Below are 15,411 nucleotides of genomic sequence, written 5' to 3'. Positions count from 1 at the left end.
ATCCGGTCTTAGGATGCAGCCATTGGCAGCCTGTATGAGAAACAACACAGGGGAATAAAGACTTCTTAGGCTTAGAGGATTTCTCATGATTTAAAGCATAAACAGAAGGTAGGGTCAGGAAAAACAACAGTGCACTGTTGCATGCCAGTAGAACTCGATTTCACATAGGAATAAAATCTACGTGTTGGAATCTAAGCTTTAAGTAAAAACGAGTCATGCAAAAAATAAAATAAACAAAATATTTCTACTTTTATCAAAAAATGAATTGAATGAGAGATGAAATGTTATGGAATGGGTAGATAGAAATAACACAAAAAACACACAATGAATATATGAATACCAATACAGAAATATGGGGTATATGCTGCAGGTGCAGAGGCTGGCTGCAGAAGGTCATGTGTGAATAAAATAATAGAGAGTGATAGAATGTCAGGGGAGGGCATTCTTAGAACTCCGCACTCTAAATGAGCCTCGGCGAGAGACTGAGCAGACCGAACAGGAGCACAGGAAATACCCGCAGCCACGGCGACGAGCACAGCTCCCACTGACCCTTCGACCTTTCTGAGGAGCGCAGGAGCGCGGTATCACCGCGCCTCCAACAAACACACCATCAATAACCTCACTGCCGCAAACACAGACCAACAAAAACACCGGCGCGGCTTCTAAATATAAAGCAGACCATGCGCTCCCATCCAACTGCTATTTATAGAGCACAGCATTCTGGGAAACCTCATGAAAAGGTCCGTTTGTCAAATGCGACTCTGCGATGTTAAAAAGAGCTATCCTACTGCAGACCAGACAGGACCAATGAAATCACTCCTCACGATTCTCATTAAGCCTGGACCAATTAAATGCCCTTCTGACTTCCCGCACTCTATACCAATGAAGCTCTCTTAACTCTGAGTGGTCCAGGGTCTTCAGTCCAGCCCCTACCAAAGTAGGTCAGTGGTGCTAAAAAACTTTATTCAAATAGTTCATCTAGTTCACCATGCAGAGACGGCTGGGGTCTGCGAGAGAAAGATGTTATCATATTAAAAATATTTGTATTTAATCAGAGCTCATTCGTGATTTTGTTCTTTGTCATAATACACGTCTGTAGTTCACATTGAAACACAAAATGGATGCAACGTTGGTTGTGTATGTTAATGCCCTGGAATAGTACTGAATAACTCCAGTCATGTTAATAAAGCCAGTCTGAATCCTTGAATCTTTGAGACAAACAGAGAGAGGGGGTTGAAGAGAAATACAGAGATGGGGGAGACAAAGAGAAGGTAAGACAGTAGGATATTATAATTTTAACATTTAATATGTTATTCTAATGATTGTAAGGACTCTTGGAAGATTAACCAGTCCTAAACGAGATCCCGTTAAAAATGGAACAAAATGAATGAAGTAAGAATGTGACCTGAAATAAGTGTAAAAGCTTTAAAAATCTTGGAAGCAGGAGCTCAACAGCCGTATTCTATTAGAAGGGTTTAAAATTCAGGCCCTAGAGAGCTTCAGACCAGCAGGTCACTGTTCAAATAAGCTACAAGCCGGCAGGTTTCTGTTCAAACAAGCAATTTAGACCTTGATAAATCTAATCACAGTCTCTACCACAGCACTTCAGCCCCTTTCTCAAGCGCTATGGGTTGGGGCTGGAACTGTATATTAAAATGGCAACCGCTTATATATTTGGCAATATACACAGTGTATTTGGTTTGATCTGAAATACAAATGTGATTAGTACAATATCATAAATGGCAGGAATGTGGAATACAAAACTCAAGCACTGAACCTGAACTGAAATTAGAGGTGGCTTTGTCTGTAAATTACCTAGAACTGAACCCCTGCTGGTGTTTAAGATAAGGATCTTGGTATTTTCTCTAATCACAGGCTATGCAACATTCTGCATGGGTGCATTCCCAGCATGCATTACTTGTTTGCATGAAAATGGCTAATAATGTTTGAAGGCACGTGATGCTAACTCCACGTGAATAAAAGCCGTTTAATCCTCAGATCAGGTCTACAAACAGAGACAAAGACTTCCACCAGAACACCTCTTACTGGATCCAAACCGAGCAGATCAGCATGTGCCTCTGACTGCAAAGCCGTGTTACATTATATTTATACTTTTGTCTAAGATGAACCTGCATCAGCCTGCTTTTTACATTAGCTTTGTTCTTTAGTATATGCTGACCCTGGATCAGCCAGAATGTTTTAACTGACGTGCAAAGCTTCTTCCAACGAAACAGCGGGAAACAACCGCCAGAGCAAATAACCAGTTTATATACGAGCACCAGCAGAGAGCAGAAAGTGATGCTGTCAAAAATCAGTGAAATAAGACAGTAAGTCCACAAATATTTAAAAAACTTACCACTTACCACTAACAACACAGCACAAATGACACACTTCACAGTCAATATTGCAATAATAACAGTAGTTCAAAATATAGAAAATAATGTGCCTTAACTGTGTGTGTAATTTTAAATGGATTCATAATTCAGTTTACATAAAATGTGTCAGATTTGCCCATTATACAATCAAACGGTTTCAGAGAACTCTCAGCATAATCCCCATTGGTTCTTATCGTAATCTGACCTCTCACGCCACAGCAGTTGGCTGCCATCGAATGAAATTCAGTCATGCAGCTGCAATGAGTTCCAGTCGCTAAATCTGACGGGACGATTAACTGCTGGGGGTTAGCGGAACCCTGATGGCAGAACACGCCATCTCCGTCCTGATGCTTTGCGCGGTAGAAAATACGCTCAACATTTCAGACGAAATTCCATGGGTACTGGCGAACTCCGCTTCATAACGTAGTGACCGTGTCATTTAACATTCACGTGCCCACTGACTGCTTCAGATGTCGGTGCTCACTCTTAATGCCCACATTTTCTCCAAAGGCATGACCGTGCCAATTCACACGCAACAGTGTCGACGGAAGTGCGGATGCTGCTAGCGCTCAGTTGCTCCAGGTTAGACAAAGACTCGTCACGTCACAGCAGGGCCATTGAGAGGACCTGACAATCGCCAGTGCTTTGAGGCTTCTGTTGGGAAACGCTGATTGCACGCAGGCATTGTCCGCTAATATGGTTAGCGCAGAGAGAGGCTGGCCCTGTGCCACGCCAGTGAAAGGCACAGCAGGTCGCGGGGCTACACTGGGGTGCGTGGGAGCACAACGGGTTTGTAGCCAGAAAGGTTTTGCTGGGGCTGGTCACCACAATCGCATCTGACTGCTTCACCGCCGTGGTTATGAGGAATAAGCAACTGAAAGCAGCGTTACATTATTTTACATTACAGGCATTTAGCAGACGTTCTTATCCAGAGCGAATTAGCACACGTCTGTGGAGCACACAGCACTCTGCATTTATATCAGCAGCATTTCCAAAAAAAAAACATTATGGATGTCAGGAGCCACTAGGCTAATGAAAATTTGTGGGGGGTGGGGAGGGGACAGAGAGAAAGAGAGAGAGAGAGAGAGATGTGAACTGCATGCACTCCGGCAAGCTGGCCTTTTTCCCCACATGAGTCACTCATAACAAGCAGGGTTCAGAAGTCTGTTTCAGGCACGGCTGCTGGCTCACAGCTAAGAGAATGCCTGGCTTTTAAAAGGATGTTTGACACATGCGAGGTTTCATCAGCAGGTTTTAACAATAACCCCACATGAGCGCGGAGCTCGACACGCAGGTTTGTCCTGTTCACATCCGTGCGGCTGTCCCACGATGAGGGCTGAACGAAGGGCGCAGGGTGCATGCATCTCCTTATGGGAAAGCCCCCAGGCCCTTCTGTGGAGGATCAGTCCTGTAATCATCGGCTAAAGCCACGTCTGCCCCACTGCCTCACACTGCTTTCACGGTCCATGCAATAAAACCGGCGAGCTCAACACAGAAAGCCCGCATTTATTACATTACTGACATTTAGCTTTGCTTAAAACATATTACATTTACCATTAAAATGGTACTGTATATCTAAATGTATGCCCATACAGCATGCCTTGTCGGGTGACACTGAGAGTGTGTGGTTATTGTGGTTACTACTGTGGGAAACCCAGCAGAACTCGGTAACTTGGAACTCTATGGTAACACCACTGGGTAACCCCCTCCTTTTGCTTCACAACTTCACAATCCAAGTCAATATGCCCTGCAAACACATTTTGCATGAACACTGTAAAATGACACATTTGAAACTGTCAATGATAGAACTTTTAATACTTTTCTTCGCATGAACTGGATGTATGCAGCTATTTAAATGCTCACCATATATTCACATGTGCTATGTATCAGCAAAAGTGCTCATTGCACTGTTTGTTCCATCTACTGCTCCCATAAATGTTTGCAGAATGTGGCCTCTACTTTGAAATCAGAAATGAAAAAATGCGCCTTTTAGTGAAATATATTAGTCTGTCACATTCCAAGCAGCTTAAAAGAATTTGGTGCTACAGAGCTTCAATATTAAACAGCATATTGTGGGTTATTCATAATGCAAAGCCCTTACAGAGACGCTTCCAAATATCTCTAGGCTTTGAGAAAGTTTACAATCTCTAGGCAAACACATTACACTAACACACCATACTGTCATAGCACAACAGCACGGCATATTCAGTGCTACTGAATTCATTTTCAAAGTGACAGCCTCCTGTTTCTGTCACTTTGAAAACACCATTTTCGCACGCACACGCACACACACACACAGAGCTTCATTCACAAAGTCAATGCATTGGCTTAAGTTAATGTGCATTATTACCGCCCATAGGAGCAGTACAAGCAGAGCAGGGGAGGGGAAATAACCACCTCTCTCCATGCTTCTCATTCATCCTGTCAATGCCGCCACAGTCGGGATAGAATTCACACCCGGAAAACTGATCTTCAATATCCCGGGATTACCTGGAGGACACCGTGTGCATCTTGCGAAATGGAGTTCACACATGGAGAGGAGGGGTAGGGAGAGGCAGATATGAAGACCAGTAATCACAGGGGAGAGGGGTAGAGCCTGTTTCATACGGACAACATGCTCTTCCCTTCAGCTAAGGCGCAACTGCTAGCGAGCTCGTGCTCCTGAGACAGAGTTTCTCGGGCCAATCTTATTTTTAGAAACATTGAAAAGAATAGCTGGAAGGGAGCAAATTAGCTATGAGACTGGCAAAAAAACACAGAGAAAAAACAAAAAGAGCAAAATAATTTAATAAAAGACGAGACCACAAGCTCGGGATTTGGTCAGTGCCCAGACGAAGCCTTCAGACAGCCTTCTTCATCACCGGAAGGCGAACGAGTCTTCAGAAACTAAAAAAAAAAACAGTCTGGGAATTCTGAAAGCTGGATGCAGAGTCGGCATGAGATATAAAGGGGGGGAGGGGGGGGGGGAGGCTGCCAACTGGAAGAGAGACGGCAGATGAACTAAACTCGAGCAGTCCCCTCACACCGGTGGAGGCTGGCTCGGCTGCCTCAGCACACCCGGGGTCAGCCCGCGCCCGCGAGAAGCCGTATTGTTTTAACCGTGGCGCTTGTTTTCACAGAGCGCTCCACAAGGTCAGAAACCAAACGCCCTTCGCATTCACACGCCACCCCCGGCCCCCGGCTCCACAGAAATCAGGCCAAGTACCTGGCAGGAAACTGCCGGTGTCCTGACCAATCACCTTCAGCGCAGGGCAGCGGAACGAAGGGCCGTGCTTACCCTCGCTGTTGCCAACAGAAACAGGTGTCCTTAACATGCAAGGTGAGGCTCTGCCTTTGATCCAAAGCCTCTGTCAGAAAGTCAAAATATCACACAATATTTTTGTTTGTTCTGGGCCAGCCCGGGGGCCGCCCCCCAGCCGTTCCGGTGACCTGCCGACGCTCCGTGTAACCGGCGGCGCGTGATTGAAAGCTCTTTTATGTTCTTTCTTCACACTTCAGGATGTCGGGTACTTTTTAATGAAGGGGGCGTGGGCCTCGCTTGCAAAAAAGGCAACCGGTTGAACCGGAACCGTGCACCGCGTGCGCGGTCAAGGGTCAGTCACCACGGCGCTAATCTCTAGCTCAGACTTCCACAAAGTGCACACCATTATTTTACATGACATAGAATTTAGCATTTTATCCATTATAACTTACACTGAACGTTAAAAAAATGTCAAAGTTAGGTGAAAGAAAATTCATAAGGCAGCAAAAAAAGGACATGTTTTTTTGGAGGAGTCATGCACACTCACCCACCCACCGGCTCCCAAAAAGCCCCAGGCCCCGGCCGTGTGCCGGCCAGCTGCTGAGCCAGATGGAGCGAGTGGACACAGCGCGGCAGCCCGCTGACCGCTACCGCCCGGCACAATGGCCAGCGCTGACCGCCATCGCCGCGCACAAAGGCCGCCGCTGACCGCCGGGCCCTGCGCACAATGGCGGGGAGGTCAGGGGAAGCCCCCCGGCCCCCGGCCCCCCGGCCCCCCGGGCCCCCGCTCAGAATGCGAGCCCGTTCACCTGCAGGGGGGTCCGCCCGCCCGCCCTCGCCGATAAAGCGCGCCCATAACACTTATGCGCCCCGTCAAGTGGTTTAAGAAATCATTGACTGCCACAAGCACACGACCATAAACCTGATTTACACTCTGATAAAGAGCGTATGGGTAATGCATTGCCACTTTAGAAAAACCATTGGCTTTTTTTCTGAAAGAGGGGCGTTCTGCATTGCAACTTAATAGCCTTAATGGATGGCGGAGTTCCGACCGGTATGTCTTATTACGGAGAACAATGCCGTGACCCAAATAAAACCTGCAATGTGCCAACAGAGGGAAGAATGTCAAGTTGCACAATCTGTTCTCGTGGCATGCAGAAATACGGCTGGGGGAGGGTCAGGGCTAAGGCTGGGGCAGTCGGAAAAAGGCAAAGCCATCATCTCCCGTTCAATTTATGCTGAATGGAAATTTGAACTTTTCATACCTTTCCCTCCGATGCAGATGTGGGTTGGACAGCGTTTCATGCATATATAGTGGTACAGATATACTTGCCCATATATTTGGTATTATATTTTAAGCCAAGGAGGCAAAGCAAATTTAAGGAAGGGGTATTAAGAGAATATTCATTATTCTATCCAACAGAGAGCATGGCTGTAATAACAAGAATGGTCACTGGTTCAATGGGATTTAGCCTGTTAAAGTACACCTAGGACTTGTCTCTAAACACAATAATCGGCAGTTGATCTCAAAATTAACCTTCAAAGTCTTCTCTGAGCTTGAAAATGAATCACCGTTTTCTGAAGGGAAATATATGCTTAATTAACATGATAAAAATGGACATTCTTACCAAACCCATATCATTTTCAGTAGCCTCAACAGGTCTGATTTAGAGCTGCTTAGATTTTCCAGCCAAACACATTCACAGGGTTTTTATTTTCTCATTGGATCACCCGGCATGCAAATATACCCCCCCCCCCCCCGGATTAAAAAGACTGACAGTCATACATGCAATCTAATGCAATACAAATAGCCATGGGCAACAGTTTAATTAAATGTCTCAGATCTGAAGCTTGTTACAGGACATATTAACTTCCTGCCACTAGAGATCTGTCCAGGCTGATATTCTGGAAAATGCTGAAGATTAGATTAAAAATTAAACTGACATCGGAAACGAGGTTAGACAGCAAAAAGACTCTGCTCCACCCCCCCCCCCCCCCCCCCCAACACACATTCAGGTGCAAACACATGCACACACACGGGCACGCGCACACACACACACACACACACACACAGTGTTTGCAGACGTAGTTTACAGAGAAAGCGGTGTGTCAGACTTAAAGGTCAACACACCCTACGCAAACGTGCAGGAAGGGGGGGGGGGGGTCCTGGAGTGTGTGCTTTTTTACTAAACCTGAGCTCAACGCTTCTGACAGGACACATTAGCCATGTCAGAGAGAACGTGTCTGCTGGAAACAAGCACCTTATTACAACACAGCACATTAACACAGCTCCACGTCTCAAAGCAGACACATTTCTGGCCACACGCAGGCACTACTGGGGCCGCTGCTACACAGCACGCAGCGGAAACAGATTTTCACCGCTGGACGAGATTCAGCGGAACGCTTATGGTCGGGAGAATAATATTTGAAGAATGTAAAAATCAATGACCACTTTCCTTCAAACGAAATTCAAGCTTCCCCATTCCTACAGCCCACATGACACAAATTATTATTATTATGTTTAATAATAATTCAACAATAAGAACACAGCCCAGTCAGTGGGAGTGTACGTGCAGAAGCACAGCATTCCGAGAGCAGCACAGACACACAGCTGAGAAGTGGGCTGTGAGGGACGTGTGAGGACAGATAGATGTGTGCTGTACAGGGCAGGAGTGGAGCATGTGATCGGGGTGATCGGGTTAGGGTTAGATCAGGGTTGGCTGCAGCTGGTAGCAGTGCCGATAAGGAAGAGGGTGTGTCCGAGCCTAGGTTCTGCTCACCGGGTAAGACCTAACTACAGAGCTTATCACCGAGCTGAAGTGCTCCCAACCCAGCATCCATGGCACCTGTGCAGCCTGGGCAGTACACAGAGTGGCCTTTAGGAGCTACGCACTTCAGCCAGCTACAGCCATATAAACGGATCCAAAATGTTGTCAAAATCCTGACCGAAGCCAGAGCCCCAGCTAAACACTGTTCTCACCCTGCTGCCAGAAATCAAGCCCTAATGTTCAGACCTGCCAGAAAGCAAACCAGAGACATGCTAAAGCATCTCCTATATCTCTCTCCTTATCACTGCCCCTCCGTCTCTCTGCTTCCCCGATTGTACCACCAGTGCTTTATTGGCAGGAAGTGCATTCATTGCCTTCCTCCAGTCGTACATAAGGAAGTGTACATTTTCAGGGATGGGACATATTCGGCAGTGTATTCCTCTCACACAAAGGCTGCTCAGCAGGGGTTCTGAAAGTGCACAAACTACCGAGCAGACAGGGGAAGAGTCAGGCTCACTAATACAACTAGACAGTTTACATTGGGGGACAAGGGAATCTGGGAAAACCTGGGATAAAAGGTTTAAAAACTACTTAAATCCAACCCGTACGTCTATCGCATGTGTGGGCAAAGCGTCCAGTTGTGGCCTCAAGTGTGGCCAGTCCCCGGAGGACGCGGCTATCCGGTGATCTGAAGGTCAACCGCGGCCCGCCGCAATCTTTCGAAGAAAAACAACGTGTTCCTCGGACCCCCGTGTTTATTTACCGCACTTATCGCGGGCTGTCTGTGACACGGCCCAGACGCCACCCGGGCACAAAGCCGCGTTCACGGCTACTTCCTGAGGGACCAGGAAAGCAGCGGATCTGAAAGAGCAGAGGAAACCACACTGGGAAATCACACCTTTGAAGCTGTGTGCCATTGGGTGTTTTTCAAAAGCCGGCTCTATAATCCACCCTACGACAGAACCCTACAGACGTTTGAAGAAGCCCTTCGCTAAGGCCAGGTGTACCTAACACCACGCGTGCCTGGAAACAGGCCTCGCCGAAGGATGACTTATGACCTCTTAGCACGGCAACCTGAATGCTATCCCTGGGCTTCAGCTTTTCCCCCCTTTCTTTTAAATGAAGCTTGCCTGTGCACTGTGGGACCAATCAAGCTGCAGGCCCGCATGTTGAGTCTCATTCTCTGTCTGTCCCTCTCCCAGCACCAGACTCAGCAGCTTCAGTTTTAACCAATCAGGTAAATAATTCAAAGCAGCAGCGTGTGTGGGATTTGACCAGGGACAAAGGTACAGGGAAAGAGATGGAGAGAATGAAAGAATGGCTGATAAACAGATCCTTTCTATTACTTTTTGAATTCCTGCTCTGCATTTTTTTTGTTTTAAACTAATTTGCCACCCCACCTTTGCCACCAGTCTGAGATGTTTTCTATCGCACATTTTACGTAAAACAGTAGCCACACCTAAGAATGTCCCCATTGTAAAACCGCTGCGGTGTTTTCCCATCACAGAACCATTGCTTTTCTCGCACAGCGAAGCCATTGCTCACCGTTATTCGGCCAGAGACCACAAGCACACAAAACGACCAACAACCTGGTCCAGCTCTCAAGCAGACCCTCCTCTAATCAAAATCCGTTTAAAACCGAAAGCTACAGGCAAGTCGCCCTCCCGTCACCCCGCCTGCGAGACTTGCGGGATACTGAAAGAGGGCGCAGGTTCTTGGGCGTTCTCCGCGGCAGTCTGAGGAAGGCAGTGACCTACATAAAGAACAGGATGGCAGACAGGCGCGGTCACCTACGGTCTCTCCGGTTGACCGCGCAGGTGCCCGCCAGCGCGCGGTAAGAGCCGCCCGACGGACTCACCGCGAGGAGCCGGAGCAGCGGAACGTCGCGGAGCCTCCCCCGGACGGACGCGAAGGCGCGCTCTCCCGAACGGCTCATCGCCTTCCAGTCTTTCCTCTTCCGCCTCTTCTTCCTCCCCTGTTCTCCTCTTTTCTCTCTCCTCTCCCGCTCTCTCTCTCCCTCCCCCTCCGCCCCTGCGTGCAGAGGGAGCGCTCGTGCTGGAATGCAGCCGCTGCTGCCGAGGACGAAGATGACGATGATGACAGCGGTGGTAGTGATGATGCAGAAAGCCCTGCCTCCACCGCCCCCCCCCCCCCCCCCTTGCAAGACGGACCCTCCCTTCCGCTCCTCAATATTTAAGCAGTTTGTCTTGTTGGATTAAATCACCTGTTTGGGGACCCTAGAGGCAGCAGACTTTGAGGCATGTCGGTGCAAGTGTGTGGGGGGGGCAGGGGGGGATGAGTGGGAATATGAAACATTAACATGTGCAGAGCACACACGCACCCCCTGCCCTGCCCCGCCCTGCCCTGCCCCCCCCCCCTCCCCCCACACAGAACAGCTCCGCTCCCTGCTGGCTACTCACAGACTGCAGTTCAGTCTCTCTGTGATCACGCTCTCTCTCACCGTCTATCTCCCGTGATCACAGCCACAGGAGATGTCAAGTAGGGCTGCGTGAAGGAGGCAACCAGCAGAGACAAGACAGAGAGACAGAGATCGAGAAGAGAATGGAATCCCATTTTAAATTCAGCTGTTCTCTTGTTATGCAAAGCCAGTGCATTTGAATTTGACTTTGAATGTTATTAAAACAGAGAGAGAGAGAGAGAGAGAGAGAGAGAGAGAGAGAGAGAGACCTCTGGAATGTCTGAAATCCAGGGGGGGATGCCAGCAGTGCAGTACGACTACACTCTGACATGAAATTGCATAAATACGAATCCCCCCAGCTGGTTTAAGTCACAGGATTTTGACATTTCTTCTGGAGAGGCGCGCTTCGTTAGGGTGACAGTGTTTTCTCAGGCGGCAGCTTTCTGTTACACTTCCTCTGGACGTTCCACAGTCTCGGCTCATCGTGACTTCAGCAGCACACAACCCCGCCCCCAGCCAATCGGCAGGCCATTACCCATAATCCACCGCTCGGTAATGCTGAGTGACAAGCAGAGAGGCAGAAAGTCTTTGCCGTGACTCAACTGGGGACCGAACCCCAGCCTCGCAGGGTCACAGCAACCGCAGAGTCTAACCACAAGGGCACTGGAGCGCTACAAATCTGGAGTCAGCATAGCTAAATACGGTCATTATAAACTGTAATGCTACATGTTCTGAAGTGAACAGAGAGTTTCCATCAGCCGCATCCCCCTCCCCCCATTAAACAGGCTTTGCCTGGCCTAGGGAAAAATATCTTAGGAAATGATGAAACGGGCTTCAGTCACGTATGCAGTAGTTAGTATGCAAATACCATTTGTGTGAGTAACAGACACCACGCCCATTCCCTTTTGTCTTTTAGTTTCTTGGGTACCGAAACAAAGATGTTAAAGAAGGCTTTTGTTTATACAGACAAGAGCCGTAAGCCATTTTCTTTGCCGCCGTCATTTGTTAAAATTAAAATAATCAAAACGTGATGTTATGCATTAAATAAACCTTGCGCAATGCAGACAACAGAACTATGTCAATAGTCGTACCTAATGCACACACAAACACATGTGCTGAGCCTTTCTAAAGTTCTGGATATGAGGCTAAAGGTTACGACTAGATTAACATTAACTTATGCTGAAGCATATTACGCATGTTTATATGAACATTAAAACCCACACAAACACACAACATCAAAGATGTGACCATTTCATTTGTGATAAATGCAACGCAAATAAAAATTTCAATGTCAATAGTGTTTTGTAATAGGCACTATACGAAATAGAGACAGGAAATTGATTGATTGATTGAGTCTGACTGATGGCTCTGCCTGACTGAGATCCCTGCCTTGAGCAGAAGCTTGCAGGGGATGCTGGGATTGGCCTGCGGTCGTGTTCCGCCTCGTCAGACAGCAGGCCTGAACGGCGAGCCCAAAGGAATCCAGCTCTGTCGCCATGTTCCTCATTCCGGCGGGAAACGCACACCCTACCGCCAGCATGTCTTCACCATAACCGAGAGGTGAGTAACACTGTGTCGTCAGGCAGAAACGCCCATGCTGATAGCCATTAAACACAGCCCTGGCAGTGAATCCAACACGTAACCTAGATTAGGCAACCTTTAACTTGTTTCATAAATTATATGCACTCAGTGACTCCTGTATACATGTCGCATTATCGCTACACAATGGCATGTAATGTCGATTGGCCATACAGATGCTAATGACAGAATTCAGAATATAAAGACAGTAAGGATATCAGCAACTAACATGGATGCAATAGTGGCATTGAATTGGTACACTGGGTGGTAATGTGTGGCTGTTTTCTAAGTGAAAGTATTTGGTAGGGTGTAACAGGTATTTATTTTGTATCAGACTTGTGAGAGTTGTTTACTCGGTATGGGCCGGGTGCGTTCCATTAAATACTGTCCCCAGGGTTCATTCTTTAAATACTTTGCACCTTTTTCCCCGAAAAACGATTTCAAGCTCCACTTAGCTGTTACAGGATAATTGTAAACTGCTGATTGTTTTCCAGAGAAGGGCTAATGTGCCCTTTAAATGTGCCGTGGGTTTTAACGCAGTAAGCAACACCGGGCTCTAAAACCAATGCGCAAAATGCCCTCATCTCCACTGTGCTGCTGGAAAAACGACACAAATGACCTTCTCTGCCCACTGACCTTGTCCGCATTGGGCAGGGGTGACTAGCAATCGGTGAGATCGAGCTTTCCTCCAACTGTCTGACCCCGAAAAACCTGTCTCTGTCTGTGGCGATCATCAGCAGGTACATGAGAAGGGCACTCACCTGCAAGTCTGTCGGCCTGACATGCTTAACGCCCAAAAAAGGGGAGCTAGGGCTGCCCAGGAAGAGCCCTGGGCCATTTCATAAACAAACGAGGAGGAGAGACCTGCTAAAGCGCCTCTGTACTTCTGCTCTCTCCCTTCACCTTCACTGTGTCACGTTCCACAACACTTCCCAAAAGGTTAGGGAAAATGTTTAAGGTCCTGCGGCTGTTTTGGGAACATTCTCATTATAGCGTTCTCTCACAAGCAAATGGGAATCTAAGTAGGATGTTCCCTAACATTCTAAAAATGTTCTGCATTAGCCGGACCTGTCTCTTAGTCCCGGGGCAGACAGACTGTTTTTTTATTGTGTATCAAAAGCCTCTACCTTCTACCTGAACCACATGTACCTCAAGTACCAAAAAGCATAGCCCATTAATAACACCAAGAACTAATGAACAGGAAGTAGCAGAACATTTCGCAGTTATCTGAGGCGTGTAAACAAGGGTTAAATTACACAGTGCATTCATGTGAATTTCTCCATTCACTCATGGTCATATCAAGTTACAAACCTGAATGGTATCATGAAATTAACACAGAAAGAACACAAAAGAAAGAGTGATGCAAGAATCTGTGACTAAAAATTATATATCTTTAAAATTTTGATTTATAAAAAAATAATATAAATTCTTTAGACCACAATTTTACAAAAGTTCAGCTGATTCTCCTTCATAAGACACACCTGTTTTAAATTAATTGGAATACAATGATAAAGACGCATGTTGAACAGTACCTGAATGCTGTTGCGGTAGCTATACTCTACCAGGTCCTGAGTTTCATCCACCAACCAACACCTCAATGCGAGACCAAGGGTAGGGCCTCACACCCGGAGCAGGAACTCACCTCACAGAGAGGTGCTCAGGTGTGATCAGGACAGTTACAGGCTCTTTGACTCAGATCTACTGCTCTGACACATACATTCCAAGTTCACAGAGAACACCCCCAGAAGGCAGGTTCTACGTCAAACTCTGCGTGCTACAGCACCTGCATCATTCAGTGAAAGAAGAAGTGAAGGACCAATCAATCAAAAAAATCTGTGACTCCAAGAAACATTCAACAATCCCATCCAACTTGTGTCCTAATAATCGTGTTTTAAAACTCTCAGCAATGTTTTTCTGTGAATCCAGTAAGCAAGCTCTCTCTCTCTCTCTGTCTCTCCCTCTCTCTCTCCTCTCTTTCACACACACACACACACACACACACAGTATACATTCGACAACTACACAATTTCATGCTAACTAAAAAGATCCAAAATAAATTTGTTTCTTTCACACACACACACACACATACATACAGACATACACACACACACACCCAATCCCAATGTCCAATCCTGTTACCTTCACTGAGCTGGGTTTCTCTCATTCACTCAGGCACGGGCAGCTCTGTCCCACATAGTGCTGGATGGGGGGTGTGGGAATGGGAGACGAACTGCCGCTAACTGTCGCGCGGCTGGCTGAGCAGCAGCGCGCTAACCATGCCCCAGCGTAAAGCGCTCATCTCCCACAGTCCTGCGGCTGCCCAAGCACACCACACACCCGCTCCTCACCTTCCTTTAGGGGTGGGAGGGTCAGGTTACACATGAACTTCAGCCCCGCACCACCACCAACCCACCCTACGCTAAATTGACAGCACATAGCGCTCAGCAGTGTGCTCTCCAACTCATTTCCTAAAAATGCAGGGAAGGTGCCAGGTTGCAGATTAAGTAAAATGATGACATCATGAACAAGCATAAACCTGCAAACCCCACGATTATTAATCGCAAATGCCCTGGACAGGTATGCACCAGCACTAGGGCTGCAACCTAAGGTTTTTCATGCAGGTCATTACTACTCATTTACTATGCAAAGGGTACAACATGCTCTCTTTCCTTCTATCCATCCCTCCATGTCACTAAGCCACTGAAGTGTCATTTTCAACAACATGACTGTACATGCATATATTTATGTATTTAAATGTTGCCTTTGCATCTCACCACGGACCCATTTCAAACATAACTTCACAAAGTATAATTTCACAAATATAAATTTGATATTTACAGACGTTACACAGGTATATATGCAGGTACCGTGTTCCAGAATAAAACAGCAGAGCTCCACCTGAGATTCAAACCTGCAGCCTTCCAGGCACAGGGGAAGTTACCCAGTGCTACAGCCTGATGCTCCTACTGACATTATTTCAGACTTGTAGACTGCAACTTGCACATCTACAGGTATCTCACATGACCTTGT

The 15,411-nt window shown here is 47.1% G+C and overlaps 1 protein-coding gene across 5 annotated transcripts in view; it reads right to left on the bottom strand.

Moving 5' to 3' along the window:
* Positions 1-15,411, bottom strand: part of LOC118214273 (nck-associated protein 5-like) — a 195,553-nt gene that overhangs the window by 146,652 nt on the left and 33,490 nt on the right. Inside the window, exon 1 of one of the 5 annotated variants that reach the window (XR_004762603.1) lies at positions 10,243-10,442. The exons of 2 other annotated variants lie outside the window; for them this stretch is intronic. Coding sequence is in view for 2 of the 3 variants with exons in the window: in XM_035394120.1 (XP_035250011.1) it covers positions 10,243-10,320 (78 nt within the window). In the remaining variant the exon portion in view is untranslated. Of the gene's footprint in view, positions 1-10,242; positions 10,443-15,411 lie in introns of those variants that run through there. 2 more of the 5 variants (XM_035394120.1, XM_035394116.1) reach the window with 2 other exon arrangements.

The sequence above is a fragment of the Anguilla anguilla genome, chromosome 15, assembly GCF_013347855.1.
Source record: "Anguilla anguilla isolate fAngAng1 chromosome 15, fAngAng1.pri, whole genome shotgun sequence".
Lineage (NCBI taxonomy): Eukaryota > Metazoa > Chordata > Actinopteri > Anguilliformes > Anguillidae > Anguilla > Anguilla anguilla.
This window is presented reverse-complemented; position numbering and strand designations above follow the sequence as displayed.